This window comes from Mesoplodon densirostris, chromosome 18 (genome assembly GCF_025265405.1).
Source record: "Mesoplodon densirostris isolate mMesDen1 chromosome 18, mMesDen1 primary haplotype, whole genome shotgun sequence".
NCBI lineage: Eukaryota > Metazoa > Chordata > Mammalia > Artiodactyla > Ziphiidae > Mesoplodon > Mesoplodon densirostris.
Window position 1 is genome coordinate 30,862,819 of NC_082678.1, and position 27,419 is coordinate 30,890,237.

General features: G+C 40.8%; 1 protein-coding gene across 1 annotated transcript; it reads left to right on the plus strand.

Moving 5' to 3' along the window:
- The first annotated feature begins 2,456 nt into the window (after positions 1–2,456).
- Positions 2,457–26,800, plus strand: LOC132479208 (RAD52 motif-containing protein 1-like). The gene is made up of 6 exons (XM_060082778.1): positions 2,457–2,546; positions 21,532–21,654; positions 22,031–22,199; positions 23,158–23,256; positions 24,906–24,991; positions 26,449–26,800. The coding sequence occupies exons 1-6, from the start codon at positions 2,457–2,459 to the stop codon at positions 26,548–26,550; spliced, it is 669 nt and encodes a 222-aa protein (XP_059938761.1). The 3' UTR covers positions 26,551–26,800.
- Positions 26,801–27,419: the final 619 nt, after the last annotated feature.

Below are 27,419 nucleotides of genomic sequence, written 5' to 3' on the forward strand. Positions count from 1 at the left end.
ACCTACAAATAAGTAGACCAGATCTTACACATGCATTTTTGTCCTCTGTTTAAGAAGTAGGCATGGTATTGATATTAAATGCAAATTAGTCTATAATTATCTGTCAGACTATATTTAAGATTCTATTTTTGTTTTTTGCGGTACGCAGGCCTCTCACTGTTGTGGCCCCTCCCGTTGCGGAGCACAGGCTCCGACTGTGCAGGCTCAGAGGCCATGGCTCATGGGCCAAGCCGCTCCGCAGCATGTGGAGTCTTCCCGGACCGAGGCACGAAGCCATGTCCCCTGCATCGGCAGGCGGACTCTCAACCACTGTGCCACCAGGGAAGCCCTAAGATTCTAAATACAGGCCCAGCACAAGATGTAAGGTCCTTTGGTCTGTTGTTTTAAATGCTTAGCAGTTTTAAATGCATAGTAGATTTGGGGCCAAGTTTATCAACTTGTCGATAAACAAGAGATGGGGAGGAGCTACTTAAAAAATTATAAACAAATTGTTATAGCTGTTTATTTCCATCAACTTAGAGAAGTATACATGCAAATATAATTTGATTTCTAAATAATAGTTTGAATTGTTTTCTAGGAGAGAAGTATGATATGTGTGGAGACTGTGGCCGCAGCAGCTTGTAGTTCATTTAAATTGCTGGGTGTAGTCAGGATGACTTCGGTAGCACTGGCTAGGAGCCACATAAAACTTAGTGGTATGTCACTTCACCGGTGGCTGAGATTATACTTTTGAGCCATCCTGAATTTAATAAGGTTAATATTCCTCTTTCAAAAATAAATAGTAGATATAACATGAAGATTTTTAATTTATATGTCTATATATGTGTGCATATATATTTATATATGTATATATCTTTATTTTAAAAGCTACCAATTGTCTAAAGCAAATTGAAAGTTTTTCAGCATACTACTAAAGGTCATACCAACCTGTTTACTGGTGTAAATTGTACTGGGTCAGTTTCTCCAAGGGCAGGAAGTTGTCTGGTAAAGCCAGAATTTGTGTGTTCAACTTGTTTTGACCCCCGGAAACCATGATACATTATTAGGTTCTTCAAAGAATGCAGGCACATTTTTTTGAGTAAACCATTGTGACGTGTGAATGTTTGTGATTTTTGTTATTTCTGTGCCATATTTTAGGTGTTCTCAGAACATCTGAATTTGCTTTTTTGCTTTCTTCTGTCGATATTCTCCTGGTGGTGAAAATATTCCTGTGAGGCGAGCTTCCTTTCAGTAGGCAAAATATGTAACTAATATAGTTTAAAAAATTATTTATTTTTATGTAAAGCTGATGCATGCTATGGTAAACAAATCCAAGCATTGCTAAGTGTATATAAGAAAAAAGATAGGGCTTCCCTGGTGGCGCAGTGGTTGAGAGTCTGCCTGCCGATGCAGGGGACACGGGTTCGTGCCCCGGTCCGAGAAGATCCCACATGCCGCAGAGCGGCTGGGCCCGTGAGCCATGGCCACTGAGCCTGGGTTTCCAGAGCCTGTGCTCCGCAATGGGAGAGGCCACAATAGTGAGAGGCCCACGTACTGCAAAAAAAAAAAAAAAAAATAGATAAAAGATAAAAAGCCTCTGCTCTCCTTCCTCCATCGTTAGCCATGTCCCCCTAATCTGACCATAGAAAGCAGTTGGTGTTACTTGGTGTTTGGAAGACCTCTCTTGCCTAGGTGCTAGGGCTGTAGTGAAAGCAGAGGGAGAAGTCATGGAAGGCATGGCCACTGAACTCGTTTAGATGTTAGGCAGGTATTCCACCCTTATTTCCTGTGATGTTAATTAATATTGATAATCTTAAACCTCCATTAGTTTAAGATAACTGTAATTGAATTGTTAGTGAAACACTCAAACAGTTAATTGCATTGTCAGGTTGGTATAGTTTTGATTTGTTGATCTTGTAAGGAAATAAATATTTGGAAATTGAATTCACGTAACGTTAGGGCTGGGAGTAATGTTGGTAATTATCATCTGTGGAATTTTATGATGAGATGCACAGTATACTTACTATAGCTTCTATCTAGTCTGTCTTATTTTCCAGATGAGGAAATTGAGGCCTGGAGAAGTCAAGTGACTTTCCCAAGGTCACACAGCTGATTAGTAGCAACATTAAATCAAACTGTTATCTCTGGACCCTTATCTCAGGACTCTTGGTCCTGGCTGGTTATGCTACATTTTACTGCAGTACTGTGGACCAAAGGACCATATGCTGTGACCACTGGATACAAATGCTTCAGAACTGATACATCAGCAGTGGTGTTTTCTAGTATGTATTAAAAGGTTCCTTCTCTCTCTTTCAGAAATTATAAAGAGCTCTGATGGGCTCTTTGGGTGATACCCAGTGCAGTGAACTGCAGGTGAGTAAGGTCTGGAAGAGCCTTATTTACAAAGCAAGGACTTGGTAATGCCTGAGGAAAAGACAAAAGGGACTTAATCTAGAGGAGGGTGTCTGGTCAGCAAGATGAGGTGGGACAAGGTGGAGGAAGTAGGGCCCTGGTGCAGCAGTGGTGACCTGGCTGAATTGGTTACTTCTGGAGCCGACTGGATGATGGTGAAGCTACTCCAAACAGACTGCCTGATGCTTTGTCAGTTTGTTTGAAGAGAAGTGAGGGTAGGTTAATCTTCCACTTCTGTTTTGAATGAGTAACTGCACAGGGATTCAACCTATCTTCATATGATTGGATCTTCAGAGGTCCTTCTGTTTCTGTGTCAACATTCTTGAGTGTTGATCACCCAGTGCTCTGATGAACGAGTTAAGTATTAAATAGTTTGTTTTCCTGTTATGTACTATGTGTGTATTGTCATGAATGACTACATATGTGCATTTTTGAGGATCTGGATATCAGGAACATATCAATGGAAACAGAAGGTTAAACGTTTTTCCTAATGGTTGTATTAGTCCTTTAGATTATTTGTTTACTGCTGAAATGCCCTAAGAATGACATTTTAGTCTTGAGTATTTATTATTTCACAGTAATTAATCTACTTGGTCCATTATAGTATCTTGGCCATTCAGTATTAAACTAAGAAAATGGTAGTACTACAGAGAAAACAATTAGAAGACAGTTTTAATATTGTCCTTGTGGGGCATCAGTGCTAAAATTATTTTTTGATGTATTTTTAATGCTAGTCCCAGAGACTATAATGAGACAATGCTATATACTTTTAGGGTTTATAATTAAACTTAGGCTTGGCTACTTATTGATTGCTAAAGTAAAACATTGCTGTAGGGGTTCTTTGTTTCTTGAGTTAGGGAAGTTTGCACGATTCATCCCCCACAGGTTCATGGGGATGATCAGAAGGCTAGTTGAGCTGGTTTCTTGGTCCTTGGAAAGCTGGGATCTAGGTTGTCATAGGTCATTGTGATAAGAAGTACATGAGCATTCTCAGTTAAGGCCAAAGTGAGCAGTAAAGAGAGGTGTGGACCTCTTCCTGAGACTTTATCGAGTTTGCATCCTGGGACCCCTAAGTTTCCTCAGTATGGTAGAACTTTCTCTCTTAAATTATAAAATAATTTAAGCATTGTTATTAAGTAAATTGTTAAATATTTGGGTTACTACCCCTAAAACAGTTGATTTTCTTTTTGGCATTCTGTTAAAAAATATATATATAGATATATATCTATATATATGTATATATATTACACACACACATATTTTATTGTACTCATTTTTAATTATAATGCATTTAATTTGAATTTTTTCTACTTATTACATTAGGAAACATTTCCATGTTATAGTTGTCACAATTTTAATTGACATGATTACACTTTGAGAGGCTGCAAAATATGTCATCAAGTCATGCCCTCAATAATTTACTTAAATCTTTTTATGTTAGATATTTATGTTGCTGGCTGGTTTTCAGTTAATACTTTAATCTACATTATTGCAGATATTATTGTATTTTTTTCTGGCTAATTATATCTCTAGGATAAATTTTTGAATGCATTATGGTGTTAAATGGTATGAATGTTTTTATGGCTTTTGATATATATAGCCATACTGTTTTTGAATAATATTATACCAGTTTGTACTACTAACAGATACACAGATGTACCTGTTTCACCATAAATGGATATAAATACATTTTTTTCTTAAAAGTTTTTGCTTTGTTAATAGTGTAAAGTTGTATTTGTACTTCTTTGTTCTATAATGTTGAATTTTTCTCTTTGAGTCTCTTCATGGTGAATTGTGTGTTCATATCCTTTGCTATTTTAATCAGTAAACTATCGATGTGGGCTTTGGATGGTAAGGCAAGTATAACCAGCTAATAAACAGGTGATTATTACAAAGATGATCACAACCTGTTCGGGGAGAATGTTCAGAGAGAGTCTAGTCTGGATGGTAAGTTTTCTTGAGAACATAGTGGTTGAAGGGGAACGGGTGAGTTATTCCAAGGTTCAGCTCAGCACATGTTTAGTGCGCATCCATTGTGTACCACGTGTTGCGTCCTCTTAGTGCTCCTCAAGTCATCGTGGCGAATACTTGGCTGAAGGAGGGGGCTGCTTGAGGCTTGACTTGTGGGACTTTGGCTGCTGAAGTCTCTTTGTGGAGGGCTGAGGGGATGACTGACAAGAACCTCTTTAGCTCATTCATGGCATACCACAGTGCCACGTCACAGTCTTTGAGAAGCTCTGTTCTGAAGGATACAAAGACGAATAAAGCATCATTTTCTCTGACAAGGATCGAATAATCTAGTAGAGAGAGTAGGGGCACCAAAACAAGAAAGGACTAATAGTAGTTTGAAAGGTGCTGTAAGAGGGGTTCAGACAAGGTGCTTAGGGGTTCAGTGGAGGGAGTGATACTGCCCCCTTGGGGATGTAAGGGAACACTTCAACTGAGGAGGTGGCATTTAAATTGCACCACTGTGAAATTAAGGCGCCAGGGCAAGAAGAGGGCATTCTGGAGGGAAGGGTAGCTTGAGCAAAGGCTGAGGGGTGGTGTTGGAAATGAGGTGGATGTCCGGAAACTGAGTATCCAAATTACCTGGACCCTGGGTTACATGAAAGGACATAGTGGACAGTGAGGCTGTTGAGAGGTCATGACTGGGTTTTGGAGAATGCATATGATGGATTGTGAGTGAGGAGAAACTAGAGACAGGGTTTTCAGTCGGGTTCATGGTACTACTCCAGGTGAGGGATGATGAAAGCCTGAGTTGGTGTGCTTGGGAATGGAAGGAGGTGGTGGAGTCAAGAGATACTTTGGAGGTTGAACAGAGAGATGTGGTGACTGATTAGGTAGGAGGGGAAGGAACAGTCAGTTCTGTGTCTTAAGTCAGAGATGATGCTGAGGTGTTTGTGGTTGGATGGCTGGCAGAATGGGACAGCAGGAATACAGAAGTCAGGAGGAAGAGCAGGTCTTAGGGGTTTAGAATAGAGAAAAGACGATTTTGGTTTTGTGTGTTGAGTTTAAGGAACTAGTAGAAAGGTGAAATCAGAATCTTAACCCTGGAAGGAACAGATGCGGAAGTTCGGGGCCCAGAGGAGCTTGAGGGACCAGTGAGGTCTCACAGTTAGATAAAGCAGAGTGAAGACTGAAGCTTCCTGATTCCCAGTGCAGCACTCTCTTCAGTGCCTCAGACTGAGAAACTTCTCTGCTGTGGTGTTTTCCTCACACCCAGGTGTGCTCAATAGGATGTTGGAGGTGGGAGAGCTTATGTTGGGAGTGAAGAGCTTATTTCTCAATTACATTTTTTATTATGGAAAATTTCAGATGTATAGAAGTGGAAAGGGTATAATCAATCCCACTGTACCCGTTGTTCGACTTTAATAGTTAGTAATGTTGTTTCCTCTGTTTCCTCCCTCTCCATCAATTCTATTGAAGCAAATCGGATAAAGTGTTTTGGTGAACTTGAACTCTGGGTATCTGTAGTTAAGGAGAATGGAACAGTTCAGTAGGGTATGTTCTGAGCTTTCTGGGTGGGGGTCTAGAGTGAACAGAAGTAGCATTAATTGCCAGGATTCCTGGGCAAGTCGCTTCCGTCTTCTGCGCCTTCGTCTGTCTGTGAGACGGAGGTAATCATGGCAGCGTCACAGAAGCCCCTGAGATAAGGTGGAGCAAACGCCCTGGGAGCTGCGGGCCTGAGCTGTTACGCAGGTTTAGTTGTTGGTCATAACAGAGAGGTAGTGCTGTTCCTCCGGGCTCCTGTGTTGCTGCCATTCAATACATGTTTATTAGTCAACCAAGAATTATGTGACGTACCTGAGGCTTCAACAGGAAACAAAAGAGACAAAATCTCAGCTCTCCTGGAACTCCTGTTCTAGGTCTGGAGTATAACAGGAAGCTAATACCTTAATAGTGATTAGTGTGGGCCAGACACTGTTGTAAGTGCTTTCATATTTTACCCTATTTAATTCTTGCAGTAATGCCTTGAAGTGTAGCCCTGTTATTATTCCCATTTTGCAGATTTGGAAATCAAAGCAGATTTTTAAGCAGATTGCCTCAGGTCACAATGCCAGGATTCAGATTCAGGCAGAGCCGGCTTCAAGCCTGTACTCTTACCCCTGTGCCATTAAAACGCTTTAGCTCATTCATGGCGTACTAGTGTTTGGTACAAATAAGAAAGGTAGGCCCTGATTGAAATTATTCCTAAACAAGTAAGTGTTCTCTTCTTGAGGGAGAAAAAAAGACAAAACCAAATGAAAAAAATGGCAGTACACAGTTCTCTGTGGATGGGGGTCTATTAGTATTCTTACACAGAAAAGAATGTTTCTTCCTAACTTTTTATAGGCTTCAGCAACTTTCTTGGTTTCTTTAGATACACATGGCTACCTCAGTGGAACGAAGTCATTTTCCTGCTGGTACTTGGGAAGAGTCTCTTCTTGAATGAATCTCCTTCTTGCTTACAATTCTTCTTTTTTCTCCTACTCCTCTCTTTCCTTACCTTGGGGCAGTTCCCTTCTCTGATTTCCCCTGTTGTCTGATCCTCCTTTTCCTCACAGCTGTGGTGTCCCTTCCCAGTGTGATCAGCTGCCCATGTTCTCAGGGATTTCCTTCCTTCTGCTTTTGCCTTCTCTTCCCTAGCCTGCCTCTGTCCGTCTTCTTGGGCCTTACCCTCTGTTGTGGCTCTTCTGAGTTTCTTCAGCGGGACTAACGTCAGGACCAATTTCCCGCCTCTGGCTCTGGCTCTGCCCTGCCAGCTCGTGGTTCTCCTTCCTGGGCAGGGAAGATGGGGAAATGGGCAGTGAGCATTCCTTAAGTTTGCATCAGGATTAGGACATGGGCCTCACTCCTTTTAAGGAGGGTTAAGAGGGTATTATGGCTTGCATACCTGTGGGTTTTTTTTTTTGAGTATTGTTAAAATATGCATAACATAAAATTTACCGTTTTAATCATTTTAGCATACAATGTTCAGTGTCATTAAGTGCATTCACATTGTTGTACAACCCTCACCACCATCCATCTCCAGAACTTCATCATCTTCCCAAATTGAAGTCTGTACTCATTAAACACTAACCCTCCATCCCCCTCTCCCTCAAGCACCTGGCAAACATCATTCTACTTTCTGTTTCTAAGAATTTGAATAGGGTCCATTCATACCATAGGTACCTCATATAAGTGCACTGATACAATATTTGTCATTTTGTGACTGGCTAATTTCACTTAGCATGTCTTCAAGGTTCATCCATATTGTAGCATGTGGCAGCATTTTCTTCCTTTTTAAGGCTAAATAATATGCCATTGTATGTAAATACCACATTTTTAAAAATCCATCCAGTTTTTGATAGACACTCAGGTTGCTTCCACCTTTTGGCTCTTGTGAATAATGTTGCTGTGAACTTGGGTGTATACATATCTGTTCAGGTCCCTACTTTCAGTTCTTTTGGGAAATACCCAGAAGAATTGTTAGATCATATGGTAATTCTGTGTTTAATTTTTTGAGGAATCCCCATATTTTATTCCATAGCAGTAGCACCGTTTGATGTCCACCAGAAATGTAAAAGGGTTCCAATTTCTCCACATCCTCGCAAACACTTATTTTCTATTTTTTTGATAGTAGCCATCCTAATGGGTGTGAAATGATAATATATACTTGTTTTTAAAGGTGTTTTATGTAGAATAATAGAATTTCAGGACTAGAAATGGTATTAAAGGTTTCTGGTTCAATTAGCTGTAGACAGCAACAAATGTTCTCATGTCTTAGCATTTTCACTTCTTTCTCAGTTGGAGAAAGGCATTTTGGGCAGATGGGTCTCTACTGGATCTTCGGCTCGATGAACTATGTCTGACCCAGGCAGGGTACATGGAATGCAGCTTTGCAAGAGATCTGCTCTTCTCTTCTGCCAGTGACTCTATTTCTTATACTTCTTTACAGTTTCCAACTGTGTCTTCTGGGTTATTTAATCTTCTTTCCAGCTTCTTTAAGGGATAAGGTAATTGTATTCAAATAAACATTTTTATTTAAAAAAAACGAGGTAAGTTAGCAATTAATGAGCCCACAATCAGTATAAACTGCTCAGATGATTAAAAAGACTGTATTCAATATCAATTTGAAGGAAACCTAAATATTACTCCTGGATGTTAGCTATAATTCCTTACTATGTAAAATAAGTCACCCCTTTTCATTTTTTTTTTAATTTGGAGGAGATGAGTTAAGCAGCATAAAATAAAATATATTTTATATTTACGAGAAGATTATAACTTCTGGATTAGTTTGGGTTTTGAATCTTTTTTAAGTTAAAGAAAACTATTAGTTTAATTTATATTATGAAAATCTTTACACCTACAGCAAAGTTGTAAGAATAGTATAATCAATACCCAATTGTTAGCATTATATCATAATTTGCCTTGTCTCTCTTTCTCTGTCAAATAGATAGAATTTTTTTTTCCTGAGCCAGCTGAAAGTAAGTGGCAGACATCTTAGATGGCATTTCATTCATACTTCATCATGTGTCTCCTAAGAATGAGGACATATTTCTTCATAAACATAATACCATTCTCACACCTAAGAAGATAATTCAGTAATACTAATAGTTATACTATCAGATATCAAGTCCATGTATAATTTTTCCTATTTCTTCCCAAAATATATTTTATTTCTTTATTTTGTTTTTGACTCTTTAGTTTCTATTTTTTAAATTAATTTATTTAATGTATTTATTTTTGGCTGCGTTGGGTCTTCGTTGCTGTGTGTGGGCTTTCTCTAGTTGCAGCGAGCAGGGGCTACTCTTCATTGTGGTGCACACGCTTCTCACTGTGGTGGCTTCGCTTGTTGTGGAGCACGGGCACTAGGCGTGGGGGCTTCAGCAGTTGTGGCGCATGGGCTTAGTTGCTCTGCAGCATGTGGGATCTTCCAGGACCAGGGCTCCAACCAGTGTCCCCTGCACTGCCAGGCGGATTCTTAACCACTGCCCCACCAGTTATTCGTTTTTGAAAAAATTTATTTCCTCATTTGTTTTTATGTGATGATGCCTTTATTTATTTATTTTTATTATTGTTTATTTTTGGCTGTGTTGGGTCTTTGTTGCTGCGCGCGGGCTTTCTCTAGTTGTGGCAAGTGGGGGCTGCTCTGTATTGTGGTGCAAGGAATTCTCATTGTGGTGGCTTCTCTTGTTGCGGAGCACGGGCTCTAAGTGCGCGGGCGTCAGTAATTGCAGCACCCGGGCTCAGTAGTTGTGGCACACAGGCCCTAGAGTGCGCGGGCTTCAGTAGTTGTGGCGTGTGGCCTCAGTAGTTGTGGCTCACGGGCTCTAGAGCACAGGCTCAGTAGTTGTGACGTACGGGCTTAGTTGCTCTGTGGCATGTGGGATCTTCTAGGACCAGGGCTGGAACCCGTGTCCCCTGCATTGGCAGATGGATTCTTAACCGCTGCACCACCAGGAAAGTCCCAGACATTCCTTTTTTTAATGACAATTTTGAAGAGTCCTGGTTCATGTATTTCATAGACTGTCCCTCAACTTGGGTTTGTGTGATGTTCTCCTCATGACTGGAAGGGAGTTAGGGTTTTGGGGAAGGAGATGTTTACTTTTAATATTTTGTTTCATCTCTCTCTCTTGGCTTTTTATATAAGATATTCAGTGCAAATAAATTTATATTTTAAAAAGTATGCTTGTAGACTATTATTTTATAATCTGCTTGCTATTTTGTAATCTGCTTGGGATGATGGTGGTCGTGGTGATGGTATGCTTATTTTTTTTCTGTATGGGGGCCTCTCAGTGTTGTGGCCTCTCCCATTGCGGAGCACAGGCTCCAGACGCGCTGGCTCAGCCGCCATGGCTCACGGGCCTAGCCGCTCCGGGGCATGTGGGATCTTCCCGGACCGGGGCACGAACCCGTGTCCCCTGCATCGGCAGGCAGACTCTCAACCACTGCGCCACGAGAGAAGCCCAGTACACTTTTGTTTCAATTATGCAGTTGGTTCTCTTGCGTTCATTTACATTTTATTTATAAAGCTCCACTGCTTTGGATTACGATGTGTTTACTAGGCTACACAGATAATCTGGAAGGGAAAATGCAGAAATACAAATGACAGAAAATATTTAATAATAATAAAATTTCCTTGGCAAGCAGCAAAGTTTTCTCAAAGTCAGTCGTTTAATATAATTTGCTTGCTTCATAAATATGGGTTTTTTTGTTTTTTCATATCTTTATTGATTAGTAAGCATGTTAAATGACTTGGGAGGAATCTCACTCTCTTCAAGAAATAATTTGGAATTATTGATCCAGAATGCTGCCAGTTCTCAAAAATGGGTCAGGATAATCAAAGTAATAGATGGAAAAAAAATCTCAATTTTAGCTGTTGATATAACTTTTCTTAAATTTAGGGTTCTTTTTTATAATTTAAGTTACTAAAAGAGATGGTGGAAGGTCCATCAAGATATTTATTTTATGTATTTCAAGCATTTTACTCTGATGTATTGAATTCCATTCATTCTGGAATTTAGGAGAATTTACCTCTTTACTAAAGAGATTATTCAAAGTAGAAAATGATTGATGACCTTCGCTTCCAGTTTTCTTCTCAATAGACTTAGTCTCTCTTCTAATGCTTCTTGCGTACTCAGTAATTGTATAAGTTTTAGAGAAAAATGCAGGTCTGGCTGAATATTAAGCACAGTACAATAAATAAAGCTTTTTGACTTTGCAGAATATTTTACATGTGTGTCCCATAGATTCATCAGAGATTCTAGTTTTGGATAAAGGCAAGTACATTTCAAGACAATACAACATCCCTGTGTATGACATTGGCATTCAAATGAGAAGTGAATTTGGTTCAGGACAGTTCTAGAAATGCTTAGCATTTACGTTATTTTAGGTCAACTCTTTGGGAAATTCAATTAGAGTATTTATTGAATGGTTTTAGTGAGCTGATTGGTTGTCATGTCATGTCATAGATGGTATAAAACATGACTCCTATTTATAAAATAGTTGTGTTGGTCATATAAGCCATCTTCCATGTGTTATTTAATCCAAGATAATGGATGATTAAGAGGCAGATCATTCTCTAGGAAGTAATTTTGGTTTTGAGAGAGGCATTCTTAGGGAAATAGGCCTTGAAGTGTTCATTTAGAGCTGGGCAGGTTTGAGGTTTCGGAGAGAGGAGGGAAAGGATATTTGGGTAGAGGGAAGGGCATTGGCAGAGCCTCAGAGGCCTGACGGTTCCTGGGCCCTGTGTGGGAATGGTGGGAAAGTTGGGTTGCAGTCAGCCTGTGGGTGGCCTGGACGTTGTGTAATGAGCGTGGCCCTCAGTTTATGGGCGCCCTCTCTAGAGTGGTCTGTAACTTGCTTCCTCTCTGAGGAAGTGTGACATGCTTCTGCTAGCTGCAGTGTCTTCCCCACAGCTGTGCTGTCCATTGAGGAGAAGGGGGCCTGCTCTGCCATGGCTTCCTTACTCCTCAGGGTATGGCGTGTGAGTTATTTTAATAATGTATCAATCTGCCTTTTCTTTCTTTTGTCACGATGCATTTACTTTCTAATGTGGTCTTGTTTTCAGGGTAATAACAGGGTTTCCACAGGGAAAATCATAATTTATGAGGCAAATTACTGACTTAAAAAAATGAATCTCTAATTTTTTCTAGTAGTTCTTCTTTTGTTTAAATTTTTGTTTTGTTAGTTATGTAAAAAACTTATGTATACTAATTTCTGCTCAGGTGGATAGTGGTACTGTTTAGCACAGCTCATTGGTCTTCTGAAACCTTTACAAATGCAGTCTGATTCATTCCAGCCAAGTTAATTATGAGGTACATCATTTTTTCCCCTAATGGAGACAAATGTCAAAGACAGAGATACAGAAATCATCTTCAGTTTAGATTGAAGAAATGTCAGTTACTACTGTTTGTTCCTGCTATTTGATCACAGTTTATTTTTATTTTTTGAAGTCTGTCTCTAATCAAATAAGATTTAATGTTTTAGCAGTAAAAGAGGACCCTGACTAAATTAATAAGAAAAGTTAATTTAAGGACAAGAATTGATTTTTAAAAATATAAAAGTACATTTCATGACTTGATTTCAAGATTATCTGGTGGTATCCTTATACTGTCGCAGAAGGAAGTCCACAGTGGGATGAGAATGATGCTTACAAATCACCACCCTTATTATCTATTACTGAAGATGTCTTAGTCCAGGCCAGTCTGCCTACCACCTCTGTGGTACACTGTTGATTTCATTTTTCTTCCAGTATTTACTTTTGGTCCTGGACCAATTATCTAGCTGTGGTGGGATTCTTCAAAAGTATCCTACATTTTGTACTTAGTGAACTAGTGATTGTCCTGTTTGCAGACATTCTTTCTGAGGCTCTACTATTGCCTCGAAAACCGACATTTGCAGAAAGGGAAATGTATAGGTTTTCCTTTTAAATGTATTTATTTTTATTTATTTTTTATTTATTTTTGGCTGTGTTGGGTCTTCGTTTCTGTGCGAGGGCCTTCTCTAGTTGCGGCGAGCGGGGGCCACTCCTCATCATGGTGTGTGGGCCTCTCACTGCTGTGGCCCCTCTTGTTGAGGAGCACAGGCTCTAGACGCGCAGGCTCAGTAGTTGTTGCTCACGGGCCCAGTTGCCCCGTGTCATGTGGGATCCTCCTCTTCCAGGTCTCTTACCCGTGTCCCCTCCATCAGCAGGCAGACTCTCAACCACTGCGCCACCTGGGAAGCCCAGGTTTTTCTTTTATTAACAAACTTATCCTTCTTTATTTCTTTCCAGTTTTTAAAAACCTTGTCCATTGTGACATTGAGATTCATATTTAAAAATAATTTTAAAATTTTATTCTTAAAATTATCATACAGTAAAACTAACTTTTTTCTTTTATCCTGTTAATTTAACACGTGTAGTTTGTGCAACCATCACTGCAATCAGAATACAGAATAATATTATCACCCCCCAGAATTCCCTGATGCTATCCTTTTATAGTTAACTATCCCCATCCTATAACCTCTGCAACCTCTGACCTTTTCTCCATCCCTATAGTTTTGTCTTTTTGAGAATGTCCTATAAGTGGAATCATACATGCAAGCTTTTGAGACTGGGTTCTTTTACTGTGTCTTTGAGATTCATCTACGTTATTGCATGTATTGAAAGTTTATTCCTTTTTATTACTGAGTAGTTTTCCATTGTCACTCATTAAAGGACATTTGCATTGTTTCCAATTTTTAACATTTAGGAATAGAGCTGCTGCAAACATTTGTGTACAGACTTTTGTGCAAACATAGTTTTCATTTCTCTATCTTTAGGGTAGCTGTCTCTGGGGAAAGGGAATTGCTGGGTGATATAGTGAGTATATTTTTCACTTTATAAGAAACTGTCAACCCTTTTTCCAGAGTGTCTGTACCATTTTGTATTCTCCCACTAGCAATGTATGAGAATTCCACCTATTCCACATCACTGACTCCATCAGTGATTTTAATTTAGCCATTCTAATAGGTATGTGGTAATATCTTATCATGGTTTTAATTTGCATTTCTCTGATGACTAATGCCATTGGACATCTTTTCATGTGCTTATTTGCCATCATTAGATCCTCTTAGTGGAGTGCCGTTGAAATCTTTTGCCTAGCTTTTAATTGGGTTGTTTTCTTACTGTTGAGTTTTGAGAATTCTTTATATAGTTGGATACAAATCCTTTTTCAGGTATGTGATTTGCCATTGTTTTTTTCTCAGTCTTTAGGTTGGCTTCGTATCCTTCTAACATAATAGTGTCTTTCAAAGAGGAAAAAGGTTTAATTTTGAGAAAGTCCAGTTCATAAATTTTTTTTATTTTTTATATTATACTAAGATGGATAGATTTTAAAATAAGTTTCTGTTCTATAAAAGTGGTGAAAAGTAACTTAGTGATGGGAATGTCCTCATAAAGTTGACTTTGTGGAAGGTGCAAATGTTATTTTCTGGAAAGGTAGTACTAATTAATATACCTCTTAGTCTTGGGAACATCTAGGACTTTTGTTTAACCAAAGGATGCAATTGGTTGAGGTTTGTGAGGGTTTTCACACTTTTTAAAAAAATGATAATCACTAATGTGGTTAAATATGTATACTTTCATAATGCAGAACTATGTAGGAATTAGTCCTTAAGACTCTTCCAGGGTTAAAATAGTGGTATATTACATTCACATTTGATGCTTTGGGTAGTGCCTGAGTTTCAGTTTCTGCTTCACTGGAACAGCAATAGAACTCTGAGTGTAGGTTCAGATTCAGTGTCATGGCTAAAAGCACGAGCTGCCTCAGATTGTCTGCATTTGAATCCTGCCTTTTATTTACAGTGTAACTGTGGCTGAGTAACTTAACTTGTCTGTGCTTCAGTTTCCTTATCTGTTAGTGGGAATGATAATAATAGCATCCACCTTGTAAGGTCATTATGAGGACTCAAGCAGATTACATAATATAGTCATTTCAGCGGCCTCTGGCCCACAGTAAGCATTCAGCAAATGGCTCTTGTCATTCTTCTTATTATTGCTGAAATAGCTTTATGATAAAATTGTTTAAACAAATGTTTTGGAATATTTTCAAGAGTCAGAATAACCACATATCACACTAAGTCATTTCTCTCCCATGCCCACTTTTTTCTCTTTGCACTTGTTATTATTAATCAATACCTGTGACCAGTGTTTTTAATAATCATGTATATACACACTGTTTTACAAGACAGCTATCAGTTCATTCCATTTTTCACATCCTGTGAGGTACTAATCAGATATACACATATACATCAGTTCGCTTCAGCTGCCTGAATTATCAACCTAAATTGGCTTAAGCTGGAAAGAAATTTGAGTTAGGCTCACCTAACTGCAAAGTCAGGCACAGCTAGCTGGATTCAGGGCTCAAGTAAAGTCATCAGGACTCAGGTTCTCCCCACGAGTCAACTCTGCCTTTTCCTGTATGGACTTCAGTTGTAGGAACTGTATGTTAGAAACTTGGCTGTAGCATATTCACCCCCTGTAGCCTGTCAGCATTTAGATTCAGCCGGAAAGAGCGCCTGTCTCTTTCCCAGAAGCCTCAGCAAAAGTCTCATGATGTCTCATTGGCTCTTATGAGGTCACATGTCTGACCTGGAGCTAATCGCTGTTTGAGGCTGTGAGACTGGGATTGGCCAGTTCTGGTCACGTGTCACCCGTGGCTCTTTGGCGGAGTCGAGCCCACCGGAGCCACGCTGACTGAGAGGCGGGGAGAGGTACGTACTCTGAGGGAATTTGTGGGCTTTTATTACCAGAAAAAGGGATGGACGCTGGCTGGTCAAACGACTAATGTGCTGTTAGGCTCTTTTTGTATATCGGCAACGGATCACAGGGGTTAATGGATTTGAATTAGACCGGATTTGAATTAGAACCTTGGTTACTGATTCCAGCTTTTTTGTCTCCAGGAGTGCCGTTCCCCACAGGGGCAGGAGTTTGCAGAAAGTTAGTGTTGTGTATTCTTTTGGTGAAAGTCGGATAATTTTTAACAGGAAGAGAAAGAGTCAAGGCAAATAGGGGTGGCCTTCTCAATGGGTGGACGTGGTGCTTCTTCCCACACTGGTGGGTTTAAGCGACTCAGCGCCCTTCTCCGGGCCTTTCTGTCCCCATGGCAGAGGCTGTACAAGACCCACTTTGGTCAGTGTCTGTCCGCTACGTGGCAGGTTTGCATGCCGTAGACACGGGTGTATCCGTGTATCCTGGCCAAGAGTGTTGGCTACATGGTGAGGTGTGTCTGGTGCTGGCGTCGTTTAGAGGTAGTTTCTAGATCTCTGTATTTTTTATAGTCCATTTTAGTGTGGCTTGAGACATTGTGTCACTTTGACTGCGGCTGGCAGTTTCTATTTTATGTTTTTCAAGAAGACGCTTGAAATTCTTCAGGAGTATGTGTAGCCAGGTCATGCTGTTTTCTGAAGAACCAGAGAAGGCAGTTACCAGAGACCTGCCTTGTATGGAGAGCTACGCTACAGAAGTACCCGCAGTGAGGTTCAGGGAGACCGCAGTTAGAAATGAACTGTTGGGACCTGATTAATTGTGGTAGGCATCTTCATATCCAGTGCTGAGGTGGGCACCTGAGCCTACATATCAGAGACATTAACTCTTGAAATTAAGTCACTTCCCCCCATAGCTCCCGCAGTTAGTAATTCTGTCCCTAATCTCTACTTCTGTGTTACTTTTATTGAGATATCCCTGGCTAATATGTTTGGTGATTAATGTTGATGGTAGGTTTTGTGATCTCCCCTCAGAGCCAGTTTTAGGGGTTAGCTTGTCTTTGTCAGCGATGTACAAGTACACTTGTTTCTCCAGTGGCTATTGGAGAGCATAATCATTATTATGGTTGCATAATCATAACCATTATTATTTTACCGAGATGGTGAAAATGGGTGAAAATAATTCCTCTGTCAAGTAGACAGAGTAGTTACATAGCATGATATTTTATTTTCTATAAATACAGTGTTGCATGTTGAAATCTGTAAAGTGATTTCCACTTTGTATAAATTGAAAATATGGAATTTTAGTGAAATAACAATAGCTAACACTTACTGAGCACTCACTGTATGCCAGGCATTCTTTTAAGCACTTTACACGTATTATTTCGCTTAATTCTTAAGTGAAAATAAATAACCATAGGAGGTAGGTATTAGTTCTCTCCTTGCCATTTTAGAGGTGAGCAAGTTGAGATACTTGAGGCTAAGTCATTTGCTCCAGGTCACACAGCTGGTGAGTTCTGAATGTAAGTCCTCTGGCTCCAAGTCTGTGCTTTGGATCACTATGCTGTGTTCTCTCCCTAGTAAAGATTTTAGCTCATGTGTTGTTAGTTTTTCTTTTCATTTTGCTTCCTTTTGTAATATTTTCTAGATGTGGGCTAGGAGTTGTATAGAGAAGATTTGCTAATTCTAGGACCTTTGGAATCCATGGATTTATCCATCTTCTGTTGCTGTTATTTGGCAAGCAAACACTATATGCTTGTTTATATCAGTAGGTGTTAACCAGGAATGAGTTTGCCCCCCAGGGGACATTTGCTGATGTCTGGAGACAGACATCTTTAGTTGTCATAAGTCAGGAGACGTGCTCCTGGCACCTAGTGGTCAGAGGCCGGGATGCTGCTGAAACATTTATGAGGCACAGGACAGCCTTCCGCAACAAAGAATTGTTCAGCCCAAAATGTCAATAGCATCAACTCTGGCCTATAGAATAAGTGACTGATGATCTTGTAATGCCATTCTGATCTCTGATGGGCAAAGTCACATTAGTAATGTAGAAATGATTACTTTTGATGTTTGTTTGATAATTGATTTCCCCGAATTAATGCATGTTTGTATAAGGGACATAAACACCAACCATAACTTAAATATTGAAGTTCCCTTAAAGTAACCTGGGAATTATAGCCCACTGAGGGAGGCCATGTAATGCCTGAGGATACAATACACCAAATATTTGTTGGATTACCTTGTGAATTACACAATTAGAATTCATTTTTTGTGTTGTATTAACTTGTCAAATGTATAAACATTTTAAATATCCTGTAATTTTTAAAACCGTGTTTTGGTATATTTTTAATTAAAAATTTCATACTGAGAAAAGTGGAGAATATTACATTGTACCCCGTGTATGTACCACCCATATTTAACAAATGCTAACAAATACTGAAGTCCATTTTGAGCTCTTTCTCATCCCATCCCTTAGGTGTTTCTACATTTTTTATTATACCAAACATCTCAAAAGTTGAAGGGGCCTGGAACTCTTCCGATGTCTGTCACCAGGCCTCACTCACTGCTGCTGCCTTTTGTCTGCCTGTCAGCTTCTCCCCTCATCTTTCACTGCAGTATATAGGCGGTAGAGGGCGGAGCCAGGTTGTCTTTTCAAAGCTGGAAAGGCCAGGCCGAGAGTGGATGCGTAGGCTGGAGGGAGGCGGGAGGACAATAAGTATGGGTTTCCCCCAATGACTGAAAGCAGAGCGTTCCCATGAAACCTTTCATAAGCCGAAGTGGCGTAAAGCGAAGAAGCAGTGACCATAGGACACATCTTGCTAACGGATGCACAAAATAAATTGAGCTAAAGTACAGAAGCTCAGTGACAGTTCAAAGCTATGGCGGCTTGACGCTGAGGTGCTGAGTGTGGTTCCTGGGAAGGAGCTGGGTGGTGCCCCTTGCACCTGCCTTTGCAGCGCACAGTGCGAATTGCCTCTGTACGGGCTGCTGCACAACACGTGCCGGGCACTGTTCTCATTTTCCCCCCTTTTTTGTGAAAATAGATACCTCTTTGGATTTCTTTTGGTTGGGAAAACAGGCGCTAACGTGGGTCTTTCTTAAAAGCGAAGTGGCATAAATTGAGCTTTGGAAGGATGGAGGAGACCTGTACCTTGGGGCCGTTTGGTGAGGTAGAAAGTGGGGAGAGTGAGCGAGGGTGAGAACAGGCAAGAAGAGCAGTCTCAGAACCAACAGAGGTGGTGGTGGGAGGTCTGCAAGCGTGGTCCGCTGGAGCAATGTTGTGACTGTCAGGTCAGAGGATCTTAGGTCTTCTTTGCCCAGGATTGCTGCTCCCTGCATTATGAGTGGTATAGCTCAGGAGAGGCTGCGCTTGAATTCTCAATCTCTATTACTTGGACTGCTTAGTGGTCTGTTATTAATGGCAATGCCTGCTCATCACCAGTTGTTCACAGGACTTCTACATGATAGGTTCCTTCTTTTTTTTTTTTTTTTTGACCACACCATGCTGCCTGCGGGATCTTAGTTCCCCGACCAGGGATCAAACCCTCTCCCCGCCCCTTTCCGCCGTGGAGGAAGCGCGGAGTCCCAACCACTGCACCGCCCGATAGGTTCCTTCTTTATTTAAACACCTCCCATCATGCTCCATTGCTATGGAATAAAGCCCTCGCTTCTTGTGGCATTGGAGGGCATTCTTAGCTCCTTTCCCTCCTTCTCTGACACACCTGGAGTGTATCATGTGCTTTTTCTTGTCTTGGTGACTTCTTGTGCATTCTCTCTGATAAACTCCCCTGTGCTCTCCCTATCATCTCTGCACAGTGAACTTGTGTTCTTCTGTTGAGGGCAGCTCATGCCTTTCGGCAGATGGAAGGTATTTCTTGTTATTTTTCATTTGTGCTTTGCCTGTCTTGCTAGAATCTGAGTTTCTTGAAAGCAGTGATGGCATGCTTCCTCTTTGAGTTTAGTGCTGCTAACACAGGGCCTGGCCTCAGGAAATGTTTGCTGAACTGTATTAATAGCCAGTTCGAACTTGCCCTTGAGCCAGTGTTTTGTACTGGTGGGAAAAATCCTACACGGTGTGGACTTTGATTCTCTGAAGTGTCAGTTACAGTATTGTAAGACGGAAGATAGGAGTCTGGGATAGGAAACAGTTTTGCACCTTCTGGTTTTTTTTTTTTTTTTTTTTTTTTGTGGTACGCGGGCCTCTCACTGTTGTGGCCTCTCCCGTTGCGCAGCACAGACTCCGGACGTGCAGGCACAGCAGCCATGGCTCATGGGCCCAGCCACTCTGCAGCATGTGGGATCTTCCTGAACCGGGACACGAACCCGTGTCCCCTGCATCGGCAGGCGGACTCTCAAACATCGTGCCACCAGGGAAGCCCTAGATTTCTTTTGTTAATGCAGAGCCTTAGTTTACTACCCACACCCCCAATATTGTTACCTACTTTAATTATGTGTTCTTTTTAAATTTTAATTATTTATTTTTTTGGTTGCACTGGGTCTTAGTTGCAGAAGGTTGGCTCCTTAGTTGCGGCTCAAGGGCTCCCCAGTTGTAGCAGGCAGGCTCCTTTAGTTGCAGCTCACAAGTTCCTTAACTGTGGCGTGTGAACTCTTAGTTGCAGCATGCATGTGAGACCTAGTTCCCTGACCAGGGATCGAACCCGGGCTCCCTGCATTGGGAGCACAGAGTCTTAACCACTGCACCAGCAGGGAAGTTCCAATTATGTGTTCCTTTATTCATTGGCATGTAAACATAATTCTTATCTTTTTTCCCCTGTATTTTTATAAATACAGAAAAGTGAATAACATCTTAAAATAAAATGAAGGAAAGGCCTAATGTATCTGAGTTTTTCTCAGTAGCACGAAGGGAAATGTTTGCCAGCAAGAACTGTGGCAAGGTTATCCCAGATGTCAACTCTCTCTACTACCAGGGGCTCAGAGCCCTTCTGAAGCTTCCTAATTGTCCAGGACAGCTCCATTATGACTCACCGTACAGGGCCTAGCCTCTCATGCGACACTCAGCATTTAAAAATTAGTCTTCATTTCTCCTTCCCAGCAGGCAGCTTCAGTTGGAGAAAGTAATTTCATTTTCTTATGTACTCGTTCATTCACTCAGTCAGCAGACCATCACTCCTCTCTTATATGCCAAGACCTATGCTTGCGTCTGGTAACAAGGAAAGAATAACATATGGTTCCTTCAAGCACTTAAGGAGCTCATAAACTAGTGACAGAGGAAGATGCACAAACCAATCAATAAAGAATTAACAATGCTTTGACTTTATTTGTATTATTTGAATTTTTATGACTATATTTATATACTACACCCTGTTCAAAGTGGAAATAGATATTTAAGAAAGAACTAGTGATGTAAAAAATCCACAGTAATATGTAAGTTATTTAGAGAGTTAAGACTGGAAATATTTGCACTCTCAAAGAAGCTTGTTCATGCAGATGAACCCCTACTTCTTTTGGTTGCTTTATTTACATTTATAGAGGTATAGGTATTCCCTCTTCTAACAGGGGTTAGTAACTTGGGGAGGGGGTGCTACAGATTAAGGTCCTGATTCAGTGGCAGGTCCATCTTACCTCCTCTTCAGGTCATATTCTCAAGCAGGAGCTACAGGATGAGATGAGTAAAACAGTTCACTTCCTTTGCTTACCCCCAGCCCCATAATAGGCTTCTGCTGGGCTTCCTTGGTTGTTTTCATCATCACTTTCACCACCAGAGGTCAGGGAACCTTCCGGTTAATCAGGGGACCTGGAAATGATGCAGAAAAGTACTGACTTAAAAATAATAAATAACATTTATTTAGGGCTGACTGTGAGCTCATTGTTTAAAATGTCCTACTTAATCTTCACAACCACTCTATGAAATTGGTATTGATAAATCTCAGGTATATCCAAAACAAGTCTCTATGTAGGATTGTGATATTTTTAGGACTTTTATGTCTTTAGGTTCATCTTGGCACCAGACATAAGGCGGTTCAACATAATACGCTGGCCCTAAACAGCTCCAGATGCCAAGAATTGGCAAATCACTACTTTGGTTTCAATGGGTGGTCAGAAAGGATCATCAAGGTGAACTCTGTAGATTTTCTTTGACTAACCAGACTCCTTTCAACATTGAACTCCTAGACTTTAGAGAGAAGAATAGAACAGGGCTATGGGGAGGAGATGTGAGAGCCTTCCACATGGAAGCATGTGAGCATTGGCCTGCCACCTAGAATTAGTGATAATCTCAATGACTTGGATGGCGGTGTCCATAATTTTCTCCAGTATTTGTATGGTATATAATAAAAAATAGTTGTCCATATCTAGTCATTCATTTGCAAGTCTCAACTTGATTTTGAAGCTATTGCATACCTAAACTATTACCTGGGATTGCTGGAGTTTCGTTTTTATTTCTAACAACAGGATATTTTGAAGTCTAGCCTTTAATTCATAATCCTAACAGCTTCAGGATCTTTCTAACCTTGAAGAAAGGGAAAATGAAGCTATTGTGACACCAATTCAGAAGCAAAGCCTGAAGTTCTTCTGTGCTTTAGAGGTGGTGTTGCCCTCCCACGAGTGCAGGAGAACCGAAGTTGTCATGGCTGAGGAACCTTTGGATAAGTTGGAGGAAGGTCTGTTTTCCAGTATGTTTGTGTGTGGGGAGGTGAGGGTGTGGGATTTCTCTTTTTTCCTTTCTTTCTGAAACTCACCTTTTCAGACACATCATCACTTTTCTAAGCCACTAAAAGCCCTGGGCAGATTTTTTCTGCCTGACAATATAGGTTTTTATCTTAGGCAATACCTGACAGCACCTTAAACTTTAGAATTTTAGAACTGACCGCCTGCCAAGAAGCTTAGGAGGAGGGAAAATGAGTTAGTTTTTTTTGTTGTTGTTGTTAATGATTTGTTATGTGCTAAAATATTCCTTCAAATACAGATGTCTTCTGGCCTTCAGTTATCCCAAGAAAATCATTGTCTAAAGATGGAAATAAACTCTTGTGTAAATATTCAGTCCTTTGCCTCCTATAGAAGGGCCTGAGCAGAAAAAGTAAATGTAGATCCCTGGAAAGGGGATTCCGATTGGTACTGAGTTTTTTCCTAGAATCCATGGCACTTGGGCTTAGGGTTTTAACTCAGAGGCAGAGCTGTTAGCGAATGGAGTGGAGGAGGCTCCACCATCCACCTGAGTGGGTGATGGTTGAGAAGAGGCCGGATCATCTGCACTACCGGCAAATCTATCTCACTGTATGAATCCAGCCCTTTACGCACAGGAGAGCAGGGTCTGTAGCAGTGCAGCCTCAGCTTGTCCATTTGAAATCTGTGAGTAGTATGAGATTTGTGCACGTTCTTGGTTTCCATTTCCCATCGAGTGTTTTAGGAACTTCCAGAATAGATCTGAGCAGTAAAAATGTGCCATGCCAGGGTATACCTACAACAGAGACATTCACCCGTACCCCAGTGTTGTGCCTGCCCTTAATCACTAAGATAATGATCTAAGAATCACAGATGCATTTTTAGTTTTACACACCTAACCTAGAAATCAGTTATGCAGACAGGCATTTTAAATTCATCTGTTTTGGTTGGATTTAGGGTCATTATCATTCCTTATGGAAAGGAAGGTAACCCAGAAGCTTGCTATTCAGAAGGCTATGACAGATGCATTCCAGAAACTGCTGATTGTGGCTTTAGGTAAGACCTTTTTGATTGTCCTTGAAGTACTTCAGTTTCAGTGAGCAAATAAAGTTACTTGAAAAGTTAATTGGATGAAAATAATGGTTACCTAAAACATTACATATTCTTTCATTCACCAGATGCTTTCACAGCAGCAGTCTTAAATTTGTTCTTTGTGGCATTTATGAGAAAAATGACAGCAAATATTATTGTCCCCAGTGTTTAGATGTAGAGTGACTTGCCACAGTTCATATAGAAAGTGTTTGATCCAGTTCTTCCCCAATTGCTTGCTTATCTTACAGAATAGTGTAGTGATTATAAGCCTTGGACACCTGTGTTTGAGTCCTAACTTTGTCTCTTAGATTTTGTTGTTGTTGTTGTTGTTGCAATTTTAGGTTTTTCTAGCCAGAGACATTTGAAGGTATTTAATATCTCTAAGCTGCAATTTCTTTATCTGCAAATAGGACTAGTAATACAGCTTATCACCTAATGGAGGATATTGTAAGAGTAAATGAGATGATGAATGTAAAAAGCTTAGAACTATGCCTGAAACATAGTAAGCAGAGAAAATATATTGACTATTATTATCATCATTTTTTTCTTGTTGAAGAGTTTATTAGATTATGTTTTTGAAATCAGTTTAATTTCAGTTTTCATTTCTGATATACTGGGTGAATATGATTCTTATATAATAATTGGCTATGTTTTTGTGGGCCTTGAAAGTGGTCATGCTATTGAATAGTGTTGATTGTGTTCCCTATCGAGTTATACAGCAGTGAGAATGTCACAGGCTGTGCCCAAAGGAAACTTTATGATGAGTAGATTCCCAGAACAGAATTGCTCCCCTGCTTCACAGCCCTGCAGGCTTAGAGAAAATCCGAGCTAAGTTGTCAGATACCTTATTTGCTTGTAAGAGTTGACCCTGGATTGGTCTTGGCCTTCCAGCCTGGGCAGTCCTTCCAGTGAAGTTTGACTTCCCTGGTCATCAGGCAGAATCTCCATCAGCTGTCAACTCTGGGTAACAACCTTTAAGAACCAAACTAAATGTCTGGGTTGTTTGTCCCTAATATGCCAAGGTATTCCTTATATGTACTCCAAACTCCTTAGACAAAAAGCCTGGTGGCTCTAGCTTGCCTTGAGGAAAGCTGTATTGTCCAAAAGGTACATGGGCCAGTTTCTGCCAGTAGAGTGTTCAAATGCTGTCTCTCTCTGTCTCTGTCTCCAAAGCTTTGTTCATTGTATCTGGTAGAATTTTGGTCCCAAGGAGTAGGCACTTGCCTTGCTTCTAATATGAAGTATCTATTATAGTCCAGTGGTATCTCTCCAGGTTTGAACTCATTTTGACCCCCACCTAATGCCTTCGTATTTCATTGTATTGTGATTGAACATTTTTGTTTCCACAGCTTTTAATTTCTATGTCATTATTCCTTAGTTCTTATTTCTAAGATCATAAAGGTTTTTGAACCAAAGTTGATACTTCTTATATATTTTTTCACAAATAATTATGATAAAAACTGGAGTGTCAGATGAGGGAACTTCTAGGAAAATGCTCTTATTTTCTGCTTTTAGAAATCAAAAGAATGTCTAATTATTGGGTGCTACCATTGTATACAGGAAGTTTTAGAACAAGAAAACTTCTGAATTGATCCTTGTTAACTTTATTTCAGAAATTGGTAAAACAGCCGTGGCATATAGACTCTGTGAAGACGTCACAGATGCTAGAACCAAAGAGGAACTACAGGATTTAATTCAAGTATGTGGAGATACAAACTCAAGGGGTACACAGCCAGTGTAGCCATAATTCAAAACAAGCAGCAGGATTTGGAAGACTTTGGCATGTCTACTCAGCTCTGTCTTCCTTAGGAAAATGTGAAACTCTGAAACTGCTTTTGAGGCAGGGAATTTCTAGGACTTTTCCAAGTCCCGAGCCTTGCCTCTGGCCCGTTATTTGAAGTTTGGAGAGCAGGATTGAGGGCCATCAGTGTACGTCTACAGTTGTGGACACAGGAGAAGACACAGGCCTTTTAGAACGCCCCTCAAATAGAATTGCAGGGATTTGGGAACAAAGTAACTATGGCCTTAAGTGTGATTATGCTACAGTGTTTTAAAACTATTCATGCCTTTCAAGTAAGGTATATTACCCAGATCTCAGCATCTCATATATATCTTGTGTTAAATATTTTGCTGAAGAACCTTTCTGTAAACCAGTTATATGGATGCCTCGAATTAGGGATTAAGTTGTCAACTTAATTTCTAAAAGAAAACATTAATGTACTGTATATAGGATTTTTATTTAAAAGGAGCAAAAAAATGTGTTTCATGTCATTGAGAGCTTATTTTGGGGCTAGTTTTCTGATTATTTAACTCACCCCAACGTTGCAAAATTTGTTTTGAAGGGAAGAAAGTAGAGAAAGGAAAGGTGGTTATGTTCTGAAAAATGTAAAAATTTTGAAAGTTTTTCCTGTACAAAATAATTATTTTAATTCAATTGAAATCAGTCAAGGAACCTTCAAACATATCCATGTTTTGGACTTTAAGAAGTCTAGCTTCCTGTGAAATGTGAGAGGAAAGGACTCCGTATTGATAGTAAAGATTTCGGAAAACTGATTATAACAACAGATCCATTCCTAAATGAGGCCAATCTTGGAATCAGTTCCATTGAGAAACCATTATGTGCTAGGCACTGGAAATAAGATGAAGCTCCTTCTCTCTTGGAGTTTAGGTGTTACAGGTGTACCAGACAATTAAAAAGGACTAAAATTAAATAGAATATGAAAAGGACTGTGAAGAAAGTAAACTGGGTGCTAGTTATAGTATTTGAAGAAAATTACTTAACATGCTGACTTTAACATTCTAAGTGTCTTCTCCATGTCTGCACACAGGGTAGACCTCTGAAAAGTGACACAGTAGTTTTTTCTAGATTAATGGCTCTGTTGAGACAACGTGGGATGGGGGAAGTTTTCCCATGCTAATATAAAGGGCCATTCACTTGGTTTTAGACACTCTTTCCCAGGATGAATTGCTCACCTGCCCCAAACCCCTCCTATAGATGTTCTGGAGTCATCACTGATTCAGTGGTAACTTCTGATAACAGAGTGGTGAATTGAAAATGAGACGTGAATACTGAGAGTTTGGAGGAAATGGCAATATTTTAGAATAATTGTAAGGTGTGTTCCACTCCCGCCACCCTGACTGGTGCTCATTTTGCAGGTCAGCTACTTTTCTTGTCAGCCCTGTAGCCAAAGGGAGGAAGAATGTCTCTCAGACTTCAGCTTCGAGGAGGAAGAGTTCAGATTGCCAGAACTGGACTAGCACTTTTGAATTTCTCAGAATGCCACATCCTGTGGTTTCCTCGGGAAGCTCTGCATCCTTCCCAACCCCGCTCCACCCCTGGGCTGCTGGAGTTTGTGGCCACTGGGGTCTGCAGCCCAAATCCCGCCTCATTGTTTGGGGCCTGGGAGGGCAGGGCGGGGTTGGGAAGGGGGCCCGGCAGGAGGTAATTGTCGCCTTTGCAAGGGGAAGGGTGGCTTGTGCCCTGGGGACTCTGGGAAAAAGGCTCACTCTGGTGGTGTGCATTGGATCTCTGCAGGAGCCTAATAAAGGTGGAGTAACTTACAGATGTCATAGAAAACGGGTGGGACGTTAGGTGGGGGAGGGGTGCGCGGTTGCTAACGGTTGCTAACGGTGAGCCCTCGCGTTGCAGCGCTGGCATAACGGTTCAGTTCGGCTCTGAAGGAGGATGTGGCTCTGGCTTCTCACTGGCCTGGGTCACTGTGCCCGGGAGCCGCCACATGTTATGTCCTGGCTGTGCCTCTGTGTTGCTGCTGCGCCCCACGGCTCCTCCTCACATGGCAACGACTGTGGCTTCTAGTCCAGGCAGTTCATCCTCCGGAGTGGGCCCTGGGCCCCGTCCAGGTGACCCCCTACCCCCCGTGGCTGACTGAGTCTTGGTCTTCATACGCCTGAGACAGCCCTCCCAAATGGCCACATGCCCTTACACCCCTGGCAGAAGCCGGGGGCTTTAATTACTTGATGTTCTCGTCTCCAGTCCAGATGTTGGCCCCACCTCATCAGGAGTTGACTGAGACTGAGGCTCCATACCCGGACACGGATTCCGTTGGAGTGCTCCCTACAGGGCCAGATCAGTTTGCTGTTCCACATCAGTATCTGAATAATGAGCA